At 42.7% G+C, this 15,705-nt stretch overlaps 1 protein-coding gene across 1 annotated transcript; it reads left to right on the top strand.

Moving 5' to 3' along the window:
* Positions 1 to 857: 857 nt before the first annotated feature.
* On the top strand, positions 858 to 15,705 carry LOC120063459. The gene is made up of 10 exons (XM_039013838.1): positions 858 to 2,878; positions 3,051 to 3,207; positions 8,262 to 8,693; positions 12,530 to 12,781; positions 12,891 to 13,145; positions 13,455 to 13,700; positions 13,823 to 14,119; positions 14,290 to 14,550; positions 15,040 to 15,120; positions 15,325 to 15,705. Exons 1-10 carry the CDS (start codon positions 865 to 867, stop codon positions 15,362 to 15,364), a joined length of 4,035 nt encoding a protein of 1,344 aa, XP_038869766.1. The 5' UTR covers positions 858 to 864; the 3' UTR covers positions 15,365 to 15,705.

Genomic DNA, 15,705 nt, shown 5'->3' with positions numbered 1-15,705 from the left:
CAGTCTCTGCCTCGGCCTCACACACAGGTGAAGTGTATTGAAGGAGACTCCCTACAGGACAGATTCAGGGCTCTGGATGTGACCACTTCTCTAAGGGCCAGTGTCTTGTCTGGGCTGGTGGAGGTCGGTGGTGCTGCTGGATACTTGAATCATCCTGCCCAGTCCAAAAACAAGGACCGGGTCACTCTACAGTACACAACCACTACCAGGCTGGACATGCTCAGTCACAGGGTATTTGAAGAAACCGTCAAAAGGGATTCAAAGGCAACACACGTGGTGATGGCTGTTCTCTATGGAGCTCAAGCATTCTTTATCTTTGATGACACGTGCGTCAGTGGAGAGAAAAGGGCTGGTGGAGGAGAAGCCGATATGCGCAGTGTTATCAAGAAGATGGCGCCCTCCTTCAGTGCAGATCATATGTTATCCAGCTTGAGTGACAATGAGAAAATAAACAGTTTGTTGTATCAGTGTACACTCCACAGTGATGTAGACCATATCAATGGCTCCATGACTTATGGCCAAGCAGTACAAGCTCTTGAATCTCTCCCGAAGCACCTTGGACAACAGGGAGAGAAAGCAGTGCCTCTGTACGCCTGGCTCTATCCTCTGAAGAATCTGGACACTTCAGTTCAGATCACTCAAGGCTTTCTCTCCGAGGCCGAGGACGTGGTGGAGCATCTGAGGCAGGTCACCATGAGATGCCAGGACATGATGACATTATTACACATCAACGATGATGTGATGAAATGGTTCCCCAGTGTGAAGGGAAAACTTGCAGAATTTTCTGAGCTGCTGCAGAAGTACCAGTCCGAGTTTAAGAGAGGGCTGGCTATGGCAGTAAAGACCGTGAGAGAGAATGAAGAGATGGATGGAAAGAGGCTGAGAGACATTCTCCAGAACCATGACCAATCACCATTCTGTTCTCAGCACACACATCAGTGGCTTAACAACAAAGAGGAGGAGATAAAGGCTCTGCTTATCTGCAAAGCAAAAAACATCCCCATTGTAAAGGAGGTCCAGGAGAAAGCAAAAACCATCCCCATTGTAAAGGAGGTCCAGGAGAAAGTAAAAACCATCGACATATGGGAGGAGGTCTATAACCAACCAAGAAACATCGCCAGAGGGAAGAAGGTCCAGAAAAAAGCTAAACACATCCACACAGGGAAGGAGGTCCAGAACAAAGCAAGAAACATCACCACAGGACAGGAGGTCCAGGACAAAGCAAGAAACATCACCACAGGACAGGAGGTCCAGGACAAAGCAAGAAACATCACCACAGGACAGGAGGTCCAGGACAAAGCAAGAAACATCACCACAGGGAAGGAGGTCCAGGACAAAGCAAGAAACATCACCACAGGACAGGAGGTCCAGGACAAAGCAAACAACATCGCCACAGGGAAGGAGGTCCAGAACAAAGCAAACAACATCACCACAGGACAGGAGGTCCAGGACAAAGCAAGAAACATCACCACAGGGAAGGAGGTCCAGGACAAAGCAAGAAACATCACCACAGGACAGGAGGTCCAAAACAAAGCAAACAACATCGCCACAGGGAAGGAGGTCCAGGACAAAGCAAGAAACATCACCACAGGACAGGAGGTCCAGAACAAAGCAAGAAACATCACCACAGGGAAGGAGGTCCAGGACAAAGCAAGAAACATCGCCACAGGGAAGGAGGTCCAGGACAAAGCAAGAAACATCACCACAGGACAGGAGGTCCAGAACAAAGCAAGAAACATCACCACAGGGAAGGAGGTCCAGGACAAAGCAAGAAACATCACCACAGGGAAGGAGGTCCAGAACAAAGCAAGAAACATCACCACAGGACAGGAGGTCCAGGACAAAGCAAGAAACATCACCACAGGACAGGAGGTCCAGGACAAAGCAAACAACATCGCCACAGGGAAGGAGGTCCAGAACAAAGCAAACAACATCACCACAGGGAAGGAGGTGCCGACCCCAAACAGGACGCTGTGCTTCACGCTCACCTCACTGGTGGGTGAAGATCTATACCTTTCCACCATGAAGCAATATATACATTCTGCACTAGAGACCACCACAAACCAATCAGGGATCACCGGACAGCAGCAGACACAGCATGCCTTCAAGCCTCCAGATTTAACAGGAAAAATACAGTCTGACCTCCACTTGTTCACCACATCCAATGAAGACAGAAGAGATGGAGAGAAATTCAATTTTATTGTTGCAGCTATACCAGATGTCACCTTTCCTGGATCCCGCATTGGTCTGTATCAAAATGGTCGTCTTATCGGCCGCAATTTCAAGCTTGGATCAAAGCCAAATCCAGCCGAAGTAACAGAGATACAACAGAACAGCTTCATACTCAAATTTCCTCAGTCAAAGGTCACGAGTCCTGTGAAGTACAGAATAGAGTATACCGCAGAAAGTGATGTTCAATGGACTGTTAGATATTTACCATCTGATCCTGGATCTGTGGGACCGGGTCCTGACCACCGCAACACTTGTAAGTTGCCTGGTTTGAAACCTGACACTAAATACCAGGTTAGATACAGTGCTGTGGACAGCTCTAGTATGAGTGACTTCAGCATGGTCACCATGGTAAAGACAAACCCGAGGTCCACACCCGGACAACCCTGTGTGAAACTGGTGGACGGAGAAAATGTCAGAGTCACATGGCGGATAGCGGAAGAGGAAGGTGGCGGTCCCGTGCTACGTTATGCCGTGGAGTTTAGAGAGGTGGGGCTTGAAGGCTGGTCCAGTGTGTCAACAACAGGGCCTGAACGTACGTGCACTATATCTCAGACCTCCGGTACTTGCTACCGAGTCAGAGTCTCTGCAGTCTATGGAGAGGGGGACACAAGTAAACCCAGCACAGAAACAGACGTCCCTGTAAATGGTGAGTAATCACTGTGGATTTTATAAGTGAATATTTGTCATTGATTCATAAGACGTGACTATTCTCGAAAATGCATGACTATAATCAGTAGCATTAACCATCTGGCAAACATTCTCCATGCATCATATTGAAGCGATTTAAGTCCATACAATATTGATTTCTCTTTTTTCAGTCTGGTCCATAGACCTCTCACAAAGGAAAGCCTCCTTCCTCCGAGATGTTCTGAAAGTCCAACCGGAGAAGAAACCAGTAGAGCTGAAGGGCTGGTCAGATGACGAGAGTGAAGTGAGGAGTTTCCTTCAGTGTCTGCCCTACATCTCACAGCTGAGGTGAGTGTTTTTTCCCCTGCAGCTAGAAGAACATCATTGCTTTGCGAGTGAGCGACTCTTCCTTTCGTGTTCCTGCATATAAAATCTCCCTCTAAGAGCTAGTCATTGGCTTAACCATTTCTGACTCAGAATTACTCACATACGACATTCATTTGAGAAGCTCTGGGAAGTAATTTTTTGACACACAAAAAGGGGTGTAACGGGTTTGCACTCAAAAAAAGACATTGCATAAAACTTTCTTGATTATTTTGTGTTTTAAATACGTTTTCAATGCTTCGGGGATAGTGTACACAGACGTTTTGGCTTTATACAGCCTTCTTCAGTGTGTAGGTACAGTTTGTATTTTAATTTAAAACAGCATTTGTGAAGAACAGCAGATAAGCAGCAGGTGATTCTAATCAGGGTTGTCACTCATCTGCCACTCAGGGATGTGGCTTTTCCGGTCTACCTGTGTACAAATTAGTTACAAAGAAATACAGAATTATAGGGTATGGAAGCAGGCACGAAGGCCAATTCACAAATCAACCGTCCCAGGTGTCTGCTCACCTAAATACATCACATCAATTCATGAGATAGCCCACCACAAAGAACATCAGGCAAATCCATTCTTAAATATGTGGGGCAAACTCATAAACGATATTAAAAATCTGATATGCACAGTGTTCTTGTATAACAGTCTAAATGTGGCTTATAGGAAGGAGGTGAAATCGAATTCTTTGTTTAAATCGTGTGGAGATACAGAATTCCATTTATATCCACATGGCTTTGGAGTAATTTATGGTCATAGTCATAAATCCACTATTGGAAGTCAAGATATCACCTCACCAAATTGCGAGACACTTTATAGAACAAAATAATTGTATTCATGAATTGCGTCGCGTTGGGATCGAAAAAGGTTAATCCACCCCGTGGAGGTGACCATGTGAGAATGTTGTTCATTGACTACAGCTCAGCGTTCAGCACATCGCTAAGCTAAGGACCCTGGGACTAAACACCTCCCTCTGCAGCTGGATCCTGGACGGGCTTCCCATTCTCATTGACAGGGCCGTAGTGGAGCGGGTCGAGAGTTTCAAGTTCCTTGGTGTCCACATCACCAACAAACTATCATGGTCCAAGCAAACCAAGACAGTTGTGAAGAGGGCACGACAAAACCTATTCCCCCTCAGGAGACTGAAAAGATTTGGCATGGGTCCCCAGATCCTCAAAAAGTTCTACAGCTGCACCATCGAGAACATCCTGACCGGTTGCAACACCGCCTGGTATGGCAACTGCTCGGCATCCGACCATAAGCCACTACAGAGGGTAATGCATACGGCCCAGTACATTACTGGTGCCAAGCTTCCTGCCATTCAGGACCTACCTATATGTACAATTACCTGGACTAACCAGTGCCCCCGCACATTGACACTGTACCGGTACCCCCTGTATATAGCCTCCACATTGACTCTGTACCGGTATCCCCTGTATATAGCCTCCACATTGAATCTGTACCGGTACCCCCTGTATATAGACTCCTCATTGACTCTGTACCGGTATCCCCTGTATATAGCCTCCACATTGACTCTGTACCGGTATCCCCTGTATATAGCCTCCACATTGACTCTGTACCAGTACCCCCTGTATATAGCCTCCACATTGACACTGTACCGGTACCCCCTGTACATAGCCTCCACATTGACTCTGTACCGGTACCCCCTGTATATAGTCTCCACACTGACTCTGTACCAGTACCCCCTGTATATAGCCTCCACATTGACTCTGTACCGGTACCCCCTGTATATAGCCTCCACATTGACTCTGTACCGGTACCCCCTGTATATAGCCTCCACATTGACTCTGTACCGGTACACCCTGTATATAGCCTCCACATTGACTCTGTACCAGTACCCCCTGTATATAGCCTCCACATTGACTCTGTACCGGTACCCCCTGTATATAGCCTCCACATTGACTCTGTACCGGTACCCCCTGTATATAGCCTCCACATTGACTCTGTACCGGTACACCCTGTATATAGCCTCCACATTGACTCTGTACCAGTACCCCCTGTATATAGCCTCCACATTGACTCTGTACCGGTACCCCCTGTATATAGCCTCCACATTAACTCTGTATCGGTACCCCCTGTATATAGTCTCCACATTGACTCTCTACCAGTACCCCCTGTATATAGCCTCCACATTGACTCTGTACCGGTACCCCCTGTATATAGCCTCCACATTGACTCTGTACCGGTACCCCCTGTATATAGCCTCCACATTGACTCTGTACCGGTACACCCTGTATATAGCCTCCACATTGACTCTGTACCAGTACCCCCTGTATATAGCCTCCACATTGACTCTGTACCGGTACCCCCTGTATATAGCCTCCACATTAACTCTGTACCGGTACCCCCTGTATATAGTCTCCACATTGACTCTGTACCAGTACCCCCTGTATATAGCCTCCACATTGACTCTGTACCGGTACCCCCTGTATATAGCCTCCACATTAACTCTGTACCGGTACCCCCTGTATATAGTCTCCACATTGACTCTGTACCAGTACCCCCTGTATATAGCCTCCACATTGACTCTGTACCGGTACCCCCTGTATATAGCCTCCACATTGACTCTGTACCGGTACCCCCTGTATATAGCCTCCACATTGACTCTGTACCGGTACACCCTGTATATAGCCTCCACATTGACTCTGTACCAGTACCCCCTGTATATAGCCTCCACATTGACTCTGTACCGGTACCCCCTGTATATAGCCTCCACATTAACTCTGTACCGGTACCCCCTGTATATAGTCTCCACATTGACTCTGTACCAGTACCCCCTGTATATAGCCTCCACATTGACTCTGTACCGGTACCCCCTGTATATAGCCTCCACATTGACTCTGTACCGGTACCCCCTGTATATAGCCTCCACATTGACTCTGTACCGGTACCCCCTGTATATAGCCTCCACATTGACTCTGTACCGGTACCCCCTGTATATAGCCTCCACATTGACTCTGTACCGGTACCCCCTGTATATAGTCTCCACATTGACTCTGTACCGGTACCCCCTGTATATAGCCTCCACATTGACTCTGTACCGGTACCCCCTGTATATAGCCTCCACATTGAATCTGTACCGGTACCCCCTGTATATAGCCTCCACATTGAATCTATACCGGTACCCCCTGTATATAGCCTCCACATTGACTCTGTACCGGTACCCCCTGTATATAGCCTCCACATTGACTCTGTACCGGTACCCCCTGTATATAGCCTCCACATTGACTCTGTACCGGTACCCCCTGTATATAGCCTCCACATTGACTCTGTACCGGTACCCCCTGTATATAGCCTCCACATTGACACTGTACCGGTACCCCCTGTATATAGCCTCCACATTGACTCTGTACCGGTACCCCCTGTATATAGCCTCCACATTGACTCTGTACCGGTACCCCCTGTATATAGCCTCCACATTGACTCAGTACCGGTACCCCCTGTATATAGCCTCCACATTGACTCTGTACCGGTACCCCCTGTATATAGCCTCCACATTGACTCTGTACCGTAATACCCTGTATATAGTCTCCACATTGACTCTGTACCAGTACCCCCTGTATATAGCCTCCACATTGACTCTGTACCAGTACCCCCTGTATATAGCCTCCACATTGACTCTGTACCGGTACCCCCTGTATATAGCCTCCACATTGACTCTGTACCGGTACCCCCTGTATATAGCCTCCACATTGACTCTGTACCGGTACCCCCTGTATATAGCCTCCACATTGACTCTGTACCGGTACCCCCTGTATATAGTCTCCACATTGACTCTGTACCGGTACCCCCTGTATATAGCCTCCACATTGACTCTGTACCGGTACCCCCTGTATATAGCCTCCACATTGAATCTGTACCGGTACCCCCTGTATATAGCCTCCACATTGAATCTGTACCGGTACCCCCTGTATATAGCCTCCACATTGAATCTGTACCGGTACCCCCTGTATATAGCCTCCACATTGACTCTGTACCGGTACCCCCTGTATATAGCCTCCACATTGAATCTGTACCGGTACCCCCTGTATATAGCCTCCACATTGAATCTGTACCGGTAACCCCTGTATATAGCCTCCACATTGACTCTGTACCGTAATACCCTGTATATAGCCTCCACATTGACTCTGTACCGTAATACCCTGTATATAGCCTCCACATTGACTCTGTACCGTAATACCCTGTATATAGCCTCCACATTGACTCTGTACCGTAATACCCTGTATAGCCTCGTTATTGATATTTATTGTGTTACTTTATTTAACTTTAGTTTATTTAGTAAATATTTTCTTAACTCTATTTTCTTAAAACTGCATTGTTGGTTCAGGGCTTCTAAAAAAGCATTTCATGGTAAGGTTTACACCTGTTGTATTCAGCGCATGTGACAAATACAATTTGATTTGATTTGATTTAAGCATTATGCAACATCTTTTTGAGTGCAAACCCATTACTCCCCTTTGTTTGAATGAATTTGCGTGTTTTACGCACCAGCCAAGCTTCTGGGAGAGCGCCAGGTTTCTCCTGATTAGAAATAGTTTTTGACTAACAAGTAGTATACATCTCAAATGCCTTACCTGACGAAATTTCTCAGAATCATAAAATGTATATTTGTTCCCCACGATGTAAGAATGTGTTAATGAGTTATGGATTTATTTAGTGATAAAATGTTTATCAGTGTCTCTTTTTAAATGGCCTAATAAAAATTAGCCAATAAATCACAGTACAACATCTCGTTTTGATTTACATTTGGTTGAGTTGTCAACTAACTGTGAATTCAATGTGAAATCAACAACAAATGTCACAATGTCATTGGATTTGGATTTTTTTTTAAATGTTCCCCCTTACGTAGATGACTTTCTGCAAATCCAATCAGTTTTCCATGTTGATTTAATCACATCACATAGATTTTTGTTGGTTAAAATGACGTGGGAACAACATTGATTGAATCTGGGGGGTTTTAACAGTGGGTAATGATATACAAAATGGTTTCTTTGTTTAAAATGAGGTTTGTGAACAACAACAACAATGCAGGCGTTATCCAGTTTGTGCTCAATCTGAGTGTCGCAGCAGCAGACCGTGATGCAGGGACAGGATGGAGTTGGTCGAAGTTCCTCTCTCTGGTATGGAACTACAGCTCCTTCCCATTCAATGAAGATGTCCATCCTTCAGATCAATGTGTCTTCCTTCTGGATCTTTACTCGTGTGCAATGGCCTCTGGGACTTTAAAGGGCAGGAGTCTCATTCCATTACTTCGGCCAGTTTACCAGTCAGCTCCAGCAGTCTGGTATGTGAGTCTTGCTAGAAGAAAGGCCTCCGTCTTCCTCGAAGTTCTGAAACTCCAACCAGTGAAAAGGCCAATGCAGGTGAAATGCTGGTCAGATGAAGAGAGTGAAGTGAAGAGTTTCCTTCAGTGTCTGCCTTACGTCTCACAGCTGAGGTGAGTTGTCTACAGTACGTCAAACAAACACTGGTATCTACAAAAAAACATGAAAAGTAGTGCCCAGGAATGTTTAATGAAAAGTAGTGCCTAGGAATGTTTAATGAAAAGTAGTGCCTAGGAATGTTTAATGAAAAGTAGTGCCCATGAATGTTTAATGAAAAGTAGTGCCCAGGAATGTTTAATGAAAAGTAGTGCCTAGGAATGTTTAATGAAAAGTAGTGCCTAGAAATGTTTAATGAAAAGTAGTGCCTAGAAATGTTTAATGAAAAGTAGTGCCTAGAAATGTTTAATGAAAAGTAGTGCCCAGGAATGTTTAATGAAAAGTAGTGCCCAGAAATGTTTAATGAAAAGTAGTGCCCAGGAATGTTTAATGAAAAGTAGTGCCTAGGAATGTTTAATGAAAAGTAGTGCTTAGGAATGTTTAATGAAAAGTAGTGCCCAGGAATGTTTAATGAAAAGTAGTGCCCAGGAATGTTTAATGAAAAGTAGTGTCCAGGAATGTTTAATGAAAAGTAGTGCCCAGGAATGTTTAATGAAAAGTAGTGCCTAGGAATGTTTAATGAAATGTAGTGCCCAGGAATGTTTAATGAAAAGTAGTGCCCAGGAATGTTTAATGAAAAGTAGTGCCTAGGAATGTTTAATGAAAAGTAGTGCCTAGAAATGTTTAATGAAAAGTAGTGCCCAGGAATGTTTAATGAAAAGTAGTGCCTAGGAATGTTTAATGAAAAGTAGTGCCCAGGAATGTTTAATGAAAAGTAGTGCCCAGGAATGTTTAATGAAAAGTAGTGCCTAGGAATGTTTAATGAAAAGTAGTGCCTAGAAATGTTTAATGAAAAGTAGTGCCCAGGAATGTTTAATGAAAAGTAGTGCCCAGGATTGTTTAATGAAAAGTAGTGCCCAGGAATGTTTAATGAAAAGTAGTGCCCAGGAATGTTTAATGAAAAGTAGTGCCCAGGAATGTTTAATGAAAAGTAGTGCCCAGGAATGTTTAATGAAAAGTAGTGCCTAGGAATGTTTAATGAAAAGTAGTGCCTAGGAATGTTTAATGAAAAGTAGTGCCCAGGAATGTTTAATGAAAAGTAGTGCCCAGGAATGTTTAATGAAAAGTAGTGCCCAGGAATGTTTAATGAAAAGTAGTGCTTAGGAATGTTTAATGAAAAGTAGTGCCCAGGAATGTTTAATGAAAAGTATTGCCCAGGAATGTTTAATGAAAAGTAGTGCCCAGGAATGTTTAATGAAAAGTAGTGCCCAGGAATGTTTAATGAAAAGTAGTGCCCATGAATGTTTAATGAAAAGTAGTGCCCAGGAATGTTTAATGAAAAGTAGTGCCCAGGAATGTTTAATGAAAAGTAGTGCCCAGGAATGTTTAATGAAAAGTAGTGCCCAGGAATGTTTAATGAAAAGTAGTGCCTAGGAATGTTTAATGAAAAATAGTGCCCAGGAATGTTTAATGAAAAGTAGTGCCCATGAATGTTTAATGAAAAGTAGTGCCCAGGAATGTTTAATGAAAAGTAGTGCCCAGGAATGTTTAATGAAAAGTAGTGCTTAGGAATGTTTAATGAAAAGTAGTGCCCAGGAATGTTTAATGAAAAGTAGTGCCCATGAATGTTTAATGAAAAGTAGTGCCCAGGAATGTTTAATGAAAAGTAGTGCTTAGGAATGTTTAATGAAAGTAGTGCCCAGGAATGTTTAATGAAAAGTAGTGCCCAGGAATGTTTAATGAAAAGTAGTGCCCAGGAATGTTTAATGAAAAGTAGTGCCCAGGAATGTTTAATGAAAAGTAGTGCCCAGGAATGTTTAATGAAAAGTAGTGCCCAGGAATGTTTAATGAAAAGTAGTGCCCAGGAATGTTTAATGAAAAGTAGTGCCCAGGAATGTTTAATGAAAAGTAGTGCCCAGGAATGTTTAATGAAAAGTAGTGCCCAGGAATGTTTAATGAAAAGTAGTGCCTAGGAATGTTTAATGAAAAGTAGTGCCCAGGAATGTTTAATGAAAAGTAGTGCCCAGGAATGTTTAATGAAAAGTAGTGCCCAGGAATGTTTAATGAAAAGTAGTGCCCAGGAATGTTTAATGAAAAGTAGTGCCCAGGAATGTTTAATGAAAAGTAGTGCCCAGGAATGTTTAATGAAAAGTAGTGCCTAGGAATGTTTAATGAAAAGTAGTGCCTAGAAATGTTTAATGAAAAGTAGTGCCCAGGAATGTTTAATGAAAAGTAGTGCCTAGGAATGTTTAATGAAAAGTAGTGCCCAGGAATGTTTAATGAAAAGTAGTGCCCAGGAATGTTTAATGAAAAGTAGTGCCTAGGAATGTTTAATGAAAAGTAGTGCCTAGAAATGTTTAATGAAAAGTAGTGCCCAGGAATGTTTAATGAAAAGTAGTGCCCAGGATTGTTTAATGAAAAGTAGTGCCCAGGAATGTTTAATGAAAAGTAGTGCCCAGGAATGTTTAATGAAAAGTAGTGCCCAGGAATGTTTAATGAAAAGTAGTGCCCAGGAATATTTAATGAAAAGTAGTGCCTAGGAATGTTTAATGAAAAGTAGTGCCTAGGAATGTTTAATGAAAAGTAGTGCCCAGGAATGTTTAATGAAAAGTAGTGCCCAGGAATGTTTAATGAAAAGTAGTGCCCAGGAATGTTTAATGAAAAGTAGTGCTTAGGAATGTTTAATGAAAAGTAGTGCCCAGGAATGTTTAATGAAAAGTAGTGCCCAGGAATGTTTAATGAAAAGTAGTGCCCAGGAATGTTTAATGAAAAGTAGTGCCCAGGAATGTTTAATGAAAAGTAGTGCCCATGAATGTTTAATGAAAAGTAGTGCCCAGGAATGTTTAATGAAAAGTAGTGCCCAGGAATGTTTAATGAAAAGTAGTGCCCAGGAATGTTTAATGAAAAGTAGTGCCCAGGAATGTTTAATGAAAAGTAGTGCCTAGGAATGTTTAATGAAAAATAGTGCCCAGGAATGTTTAATGAAAAGTAGTGCCCATGAATGTTTAATGAAAAGTAGTGCCCAGGAATGTTTAATGAAAAGTAGTGCCCAGGAATGTTTAATGAAAAGTAGTGCTTAGGAATGTTTAATGAAAAGTAGTGCCCAGGAATGTTTAATGAAAAGTAGTGCCCATGAATGTTTAATGAAAAGTAGTGCCCAGGAATGTTTAATGAAAAGTAGTGCTTAGGAATGTTTAATGAAAAGTAGTGCCCAGGAATGTTTAATGAAAAGTAGTGCCCAGGAATGTTTAATGAAAAGTAGTGCCCAGGAATGTTTAATGAAAAGTAGTGCCCAGGAATGTTTAATGAAAAGTAGTGCCCAGGAATGTTTAATGAAAAGTAGTGCCCAGGAATGTTTAATGAAAAGTAGTGCCCAGGAATGTTTAATGAAAAGTAGTGCCCAGGAATGTTTAATGAAAAGTAGTGCCCAGGAATGTTTAATGAAAAGTAGTGCCTAGGAATGTTTAATGAAAAGTAGTGCCCAGGAATGTTTAATGAAAAGTAGTGCCCAGGAATGTTTAATGAAAAGTAGTGCCCAGGAATGTTTAATGAAAAGTAGTGCCCAGGAATGTTTAATGAAAAGTAGTGCTTAGGAATGTTTAATGAAAAGTAGTGCCTAGGAATGTTTAATGAAAAGTAGTGCTTAGGAATGTTTAATGAAAAGTAGTGCCTAGGAATGTCTGTAGCAATACACATAATCATTCTTTTGCTGCAAGAGTGATCATTTGGATTCACCCAAAGTACAAAATGTCTATTGTGTACAACAAAACTTTAACTAAAGCTATGGAAGATAGACATTTTGCTTCCAGCTTTCAACATGTTTTAATATTGTTTATTTTATTTTGTTTTTCAGTTTTAACGACAACAATCTTGTAGACTTCCTACATAAAAATAGAGAGCAGGCCCAGCATTTTGCCGCTCTCTTCCAAGCTCATGGCTTTACCCTGTCATTGGGAGGAGAGTTACCCAGGCAAACCTGCACTTCTGTGGGGAGAATCTTGGCCCTCTGTACCTCAGGAGTGAAACTCGGTCTCACACCCAGCAAGATTTCTCTCAGAGGAGCTTCGATTCTCTTCAGACATCCGTTGATGCTACACAACCTCATGTATGCAAACGTATCAATACTTCAACAAACATAAATCTATACATTTAATTGATTTTCCCTCTGAAGTTTTCATTGATAATCACAGTTTTTTTTGTATTACAATTTTCAGACTAAATGAGATCATGACCGTGAAACTGACCAGACTGCTTGCGACTGGTAGAGTCAGTGCTCCAATGGGGATTGAGGAGCTTTCGCTGGTTTTTGAGAACTCACAGCTATCGGAGGATGTGCTTTCTAAGGTCCTGAGTAGTGTGGCGTCCCTGCTGAGACTCTGGACTGTGCAGTGTCTGGACCTGACGGAGTGCACTATCCACGGTCACTCTCTCATCCTGCTGCTGGGTCACCAGGGCCCTCTGAAACTCAAGTGAGTCTGCACAAGACAGTTATTGCTATAGTCTGGTGAAAGATTTATGTTTTACGATTTAAATGTATGCATGCTCTTATGTATGTGGGGCGGCAGGTAGCCTAGTGGTTTAGAGCGTTGGGCCTGTAACCGAAAGGTTTCTAGATCGAATCCCCGAGCTGACAAGGTAAAAGTCTATCGTTCTGCCCCTGGACAAGGCAGTTTAACCCCACTGTTCCTAGGCAATCATTGTAAATAAGAATTTGTTCTTAACTGACTTGCCTAGTAAAATTTTAAAAAATACATAAAATGTATGTTCTCACCTGACAGACTTTGTCCAGACACTCTGCAGCAGCTGGCTGTAGTTGTGCATGAAGCTCAGGACAAGGACCTGACTCATTCATTCTTAAAGAAGGTTGGTGGAGACCTGACCTCTTGCAGGCTGGACTGGGAAGTGCTTCTTTCTCTGCTGCAGCATTCAACCCACAACATCACTGTGAATCTCAGAGAGAACAGGCTTTCAGAGAGAAACATCAAAGATCTTCGTCCCTTTCTGGGCAGGCTTATTTTAAAGAGGTATGGGTTTTTCTGCTTGCCACTTTTAAAATCATAGTTTAATCTTAAGAAACTAAATACATTGGTTTTCGTGTTAAGAACCGTCATTTTAAAAGAGCAGTGACTTGTTTCCCATGATGCAGTGTTGAGAGGAATCTGCTGCTGCTCTTCCTCCACTGCTACTCTGCCTCAAAGTTCCAGCCAGGGGCAACAGCCCTGCTTGGGGCTCTGCAGCACAGGCTGGATTTCTCCTCCTCTGTGGGCCTGTCAACAAAGGACCCGGGCAAGCCTCTGTGTCTGTGCTCTGCTGACTGCAAGGTCCTCGCCAGAGTCCTGAAGCAGAGCCGTTGCGTCACAGAGCTGATCCTACGCGATTGTGAGATTTCAGACAGAGCACTCAGGAAGCTGCTGCTGAAAATCCCACGCAGAGTTAATCTCAGGTTAGAGACACATCTGTTCAATAGATCAGTCCAGGCTAATTTGTTGTTTTTAGAATCCCAGACTTTAGCTTTACAGGCTTGGTTATGAATGACATTTTGCCTTTTCAAAAACGTTGCATCTCTCCATCTAAACTGGGTGACCTTGTCTCTCTCGTTTCTCTCTGACTCAGCCCCAGTAAAGCCATATTGGTTCAACTTGTACAAACTTGTAACAAGAATAATGCAGTGCATCATGCAGGATCCCTGGTCAGAGCCCTGGGTGGGGAGATGGACCTCAGTGAGACCAAGCTGGATCAGAAGGCCTGTAGATCTCTGGCCCTGGTTCTCGAGCATTCAAAGGGTCTGTCAGAACTGGACCTCAGCCGCTGCCAACTCACAGACCACCACCTACAGCCTCTGATCACACACCTGCACAAAGTCCAAGTCCTGGAGTGAGTGTTTTAAAGATCATGATGAAAATCAAATACAAGAAATACATATTACTAGTTAAAAAATAAGCATATATTTGGGAACGTGAATAGATTGTGATGTTGGGTATATAAAGATTACAATGCGAATGTGGTTTAACATTTTATAAAAACACAACGTTTCACTCACTGCTTGTTAAAGAAAATGTTATTTGCTCCAGTCAAGCATAATGTGACGCTTCCAAAAAGGCCCTGTTGCTAATTCGCTATGCACATGCTGCTAGGGCTTAGTAGTTTTAGTTTTCCTTCCCTAATGAAGACATGTTCTGTTGCTTACTAGTGCTAGACTAAAGAAATTATTATACAATATATTCCCTGTACTTAATGAAATTATCCCCCCCTCTCTTTCTCTCTTTCTCTCTCTTTCATTCTCTCTCTCTCTTTCATTCTCTCTCTTTCATATTCTCTCTTTCTTTCTCTCTTTCATTCTCTCTCTCTCACTCTTTGTTTTAGTCTAAGTCATAATGCAATTTCCAACTGTTTGAGTAAGAAGATCCTGAAAGCTGTCTCCACCAGCAAAGGCCACATAGTTCGGTGAGTTGTGATTGTTTGCTCACTGTATGTGTAAGTCTTTCTCCATTAGAATTCAATAATCTATACTATCATGTGTGATAATTGTTTTTTAAATTAATTCTTGATTGGAAGGTGAGAACAATGTGTTTTTAATGTGATTTAACGTTTAACAGCGTGGTAGGCTACTCTGTTTTGTAATTTGTCATTTGTTTTGTATTTTTACAGGCGCACAAACAACAGAATGAAAGCCAAACCACTGTTCTAGTCGGCATCCGTCGTTAAGATGACAGAATCTTTCTCTATGTAATCTTGCACACACACGTTTGTGGGAAAGTTGTCATTCATACCAATATTCATAAAATGTTGGAGGCCATTTTTTATTATTGAGAGCTATGTAAAGAGACTTTCCCGGAAGATGTGCTTACTTTTTAGTGAGTAGTTCTGAAAGTAGCGCCCAGGAGACAAAACGGCTCGCCAAAAATGTATACTATGTCATATACTATGTTAGAACACCTACTCTTTCAAGGTTTTATTTATTTACACTATTTTCTACATTGTATAATAATAGTGAAGACATCAAAACTATGAAATGACACAAATGGAATC

The sequence above is a fragment of the Salvelinus namaycush genome, chromosome 18 (genome assembly GCF_016432855.1).
Source record: "Salvelinus namaycush isolate Seneca chromosome 18, SaNama_1.0, whole genome shotgun sequence".
Taxonomy (NCBI): Eukaryota; Metazoa; Chordata; class Actinopteri; order Salmoniformes; family Salmonidae; genus Salvelinus; species Salvelinus namaycush.
This window is presented reverse-complemented; position numbering and strand designations above follow the sequence as displayed.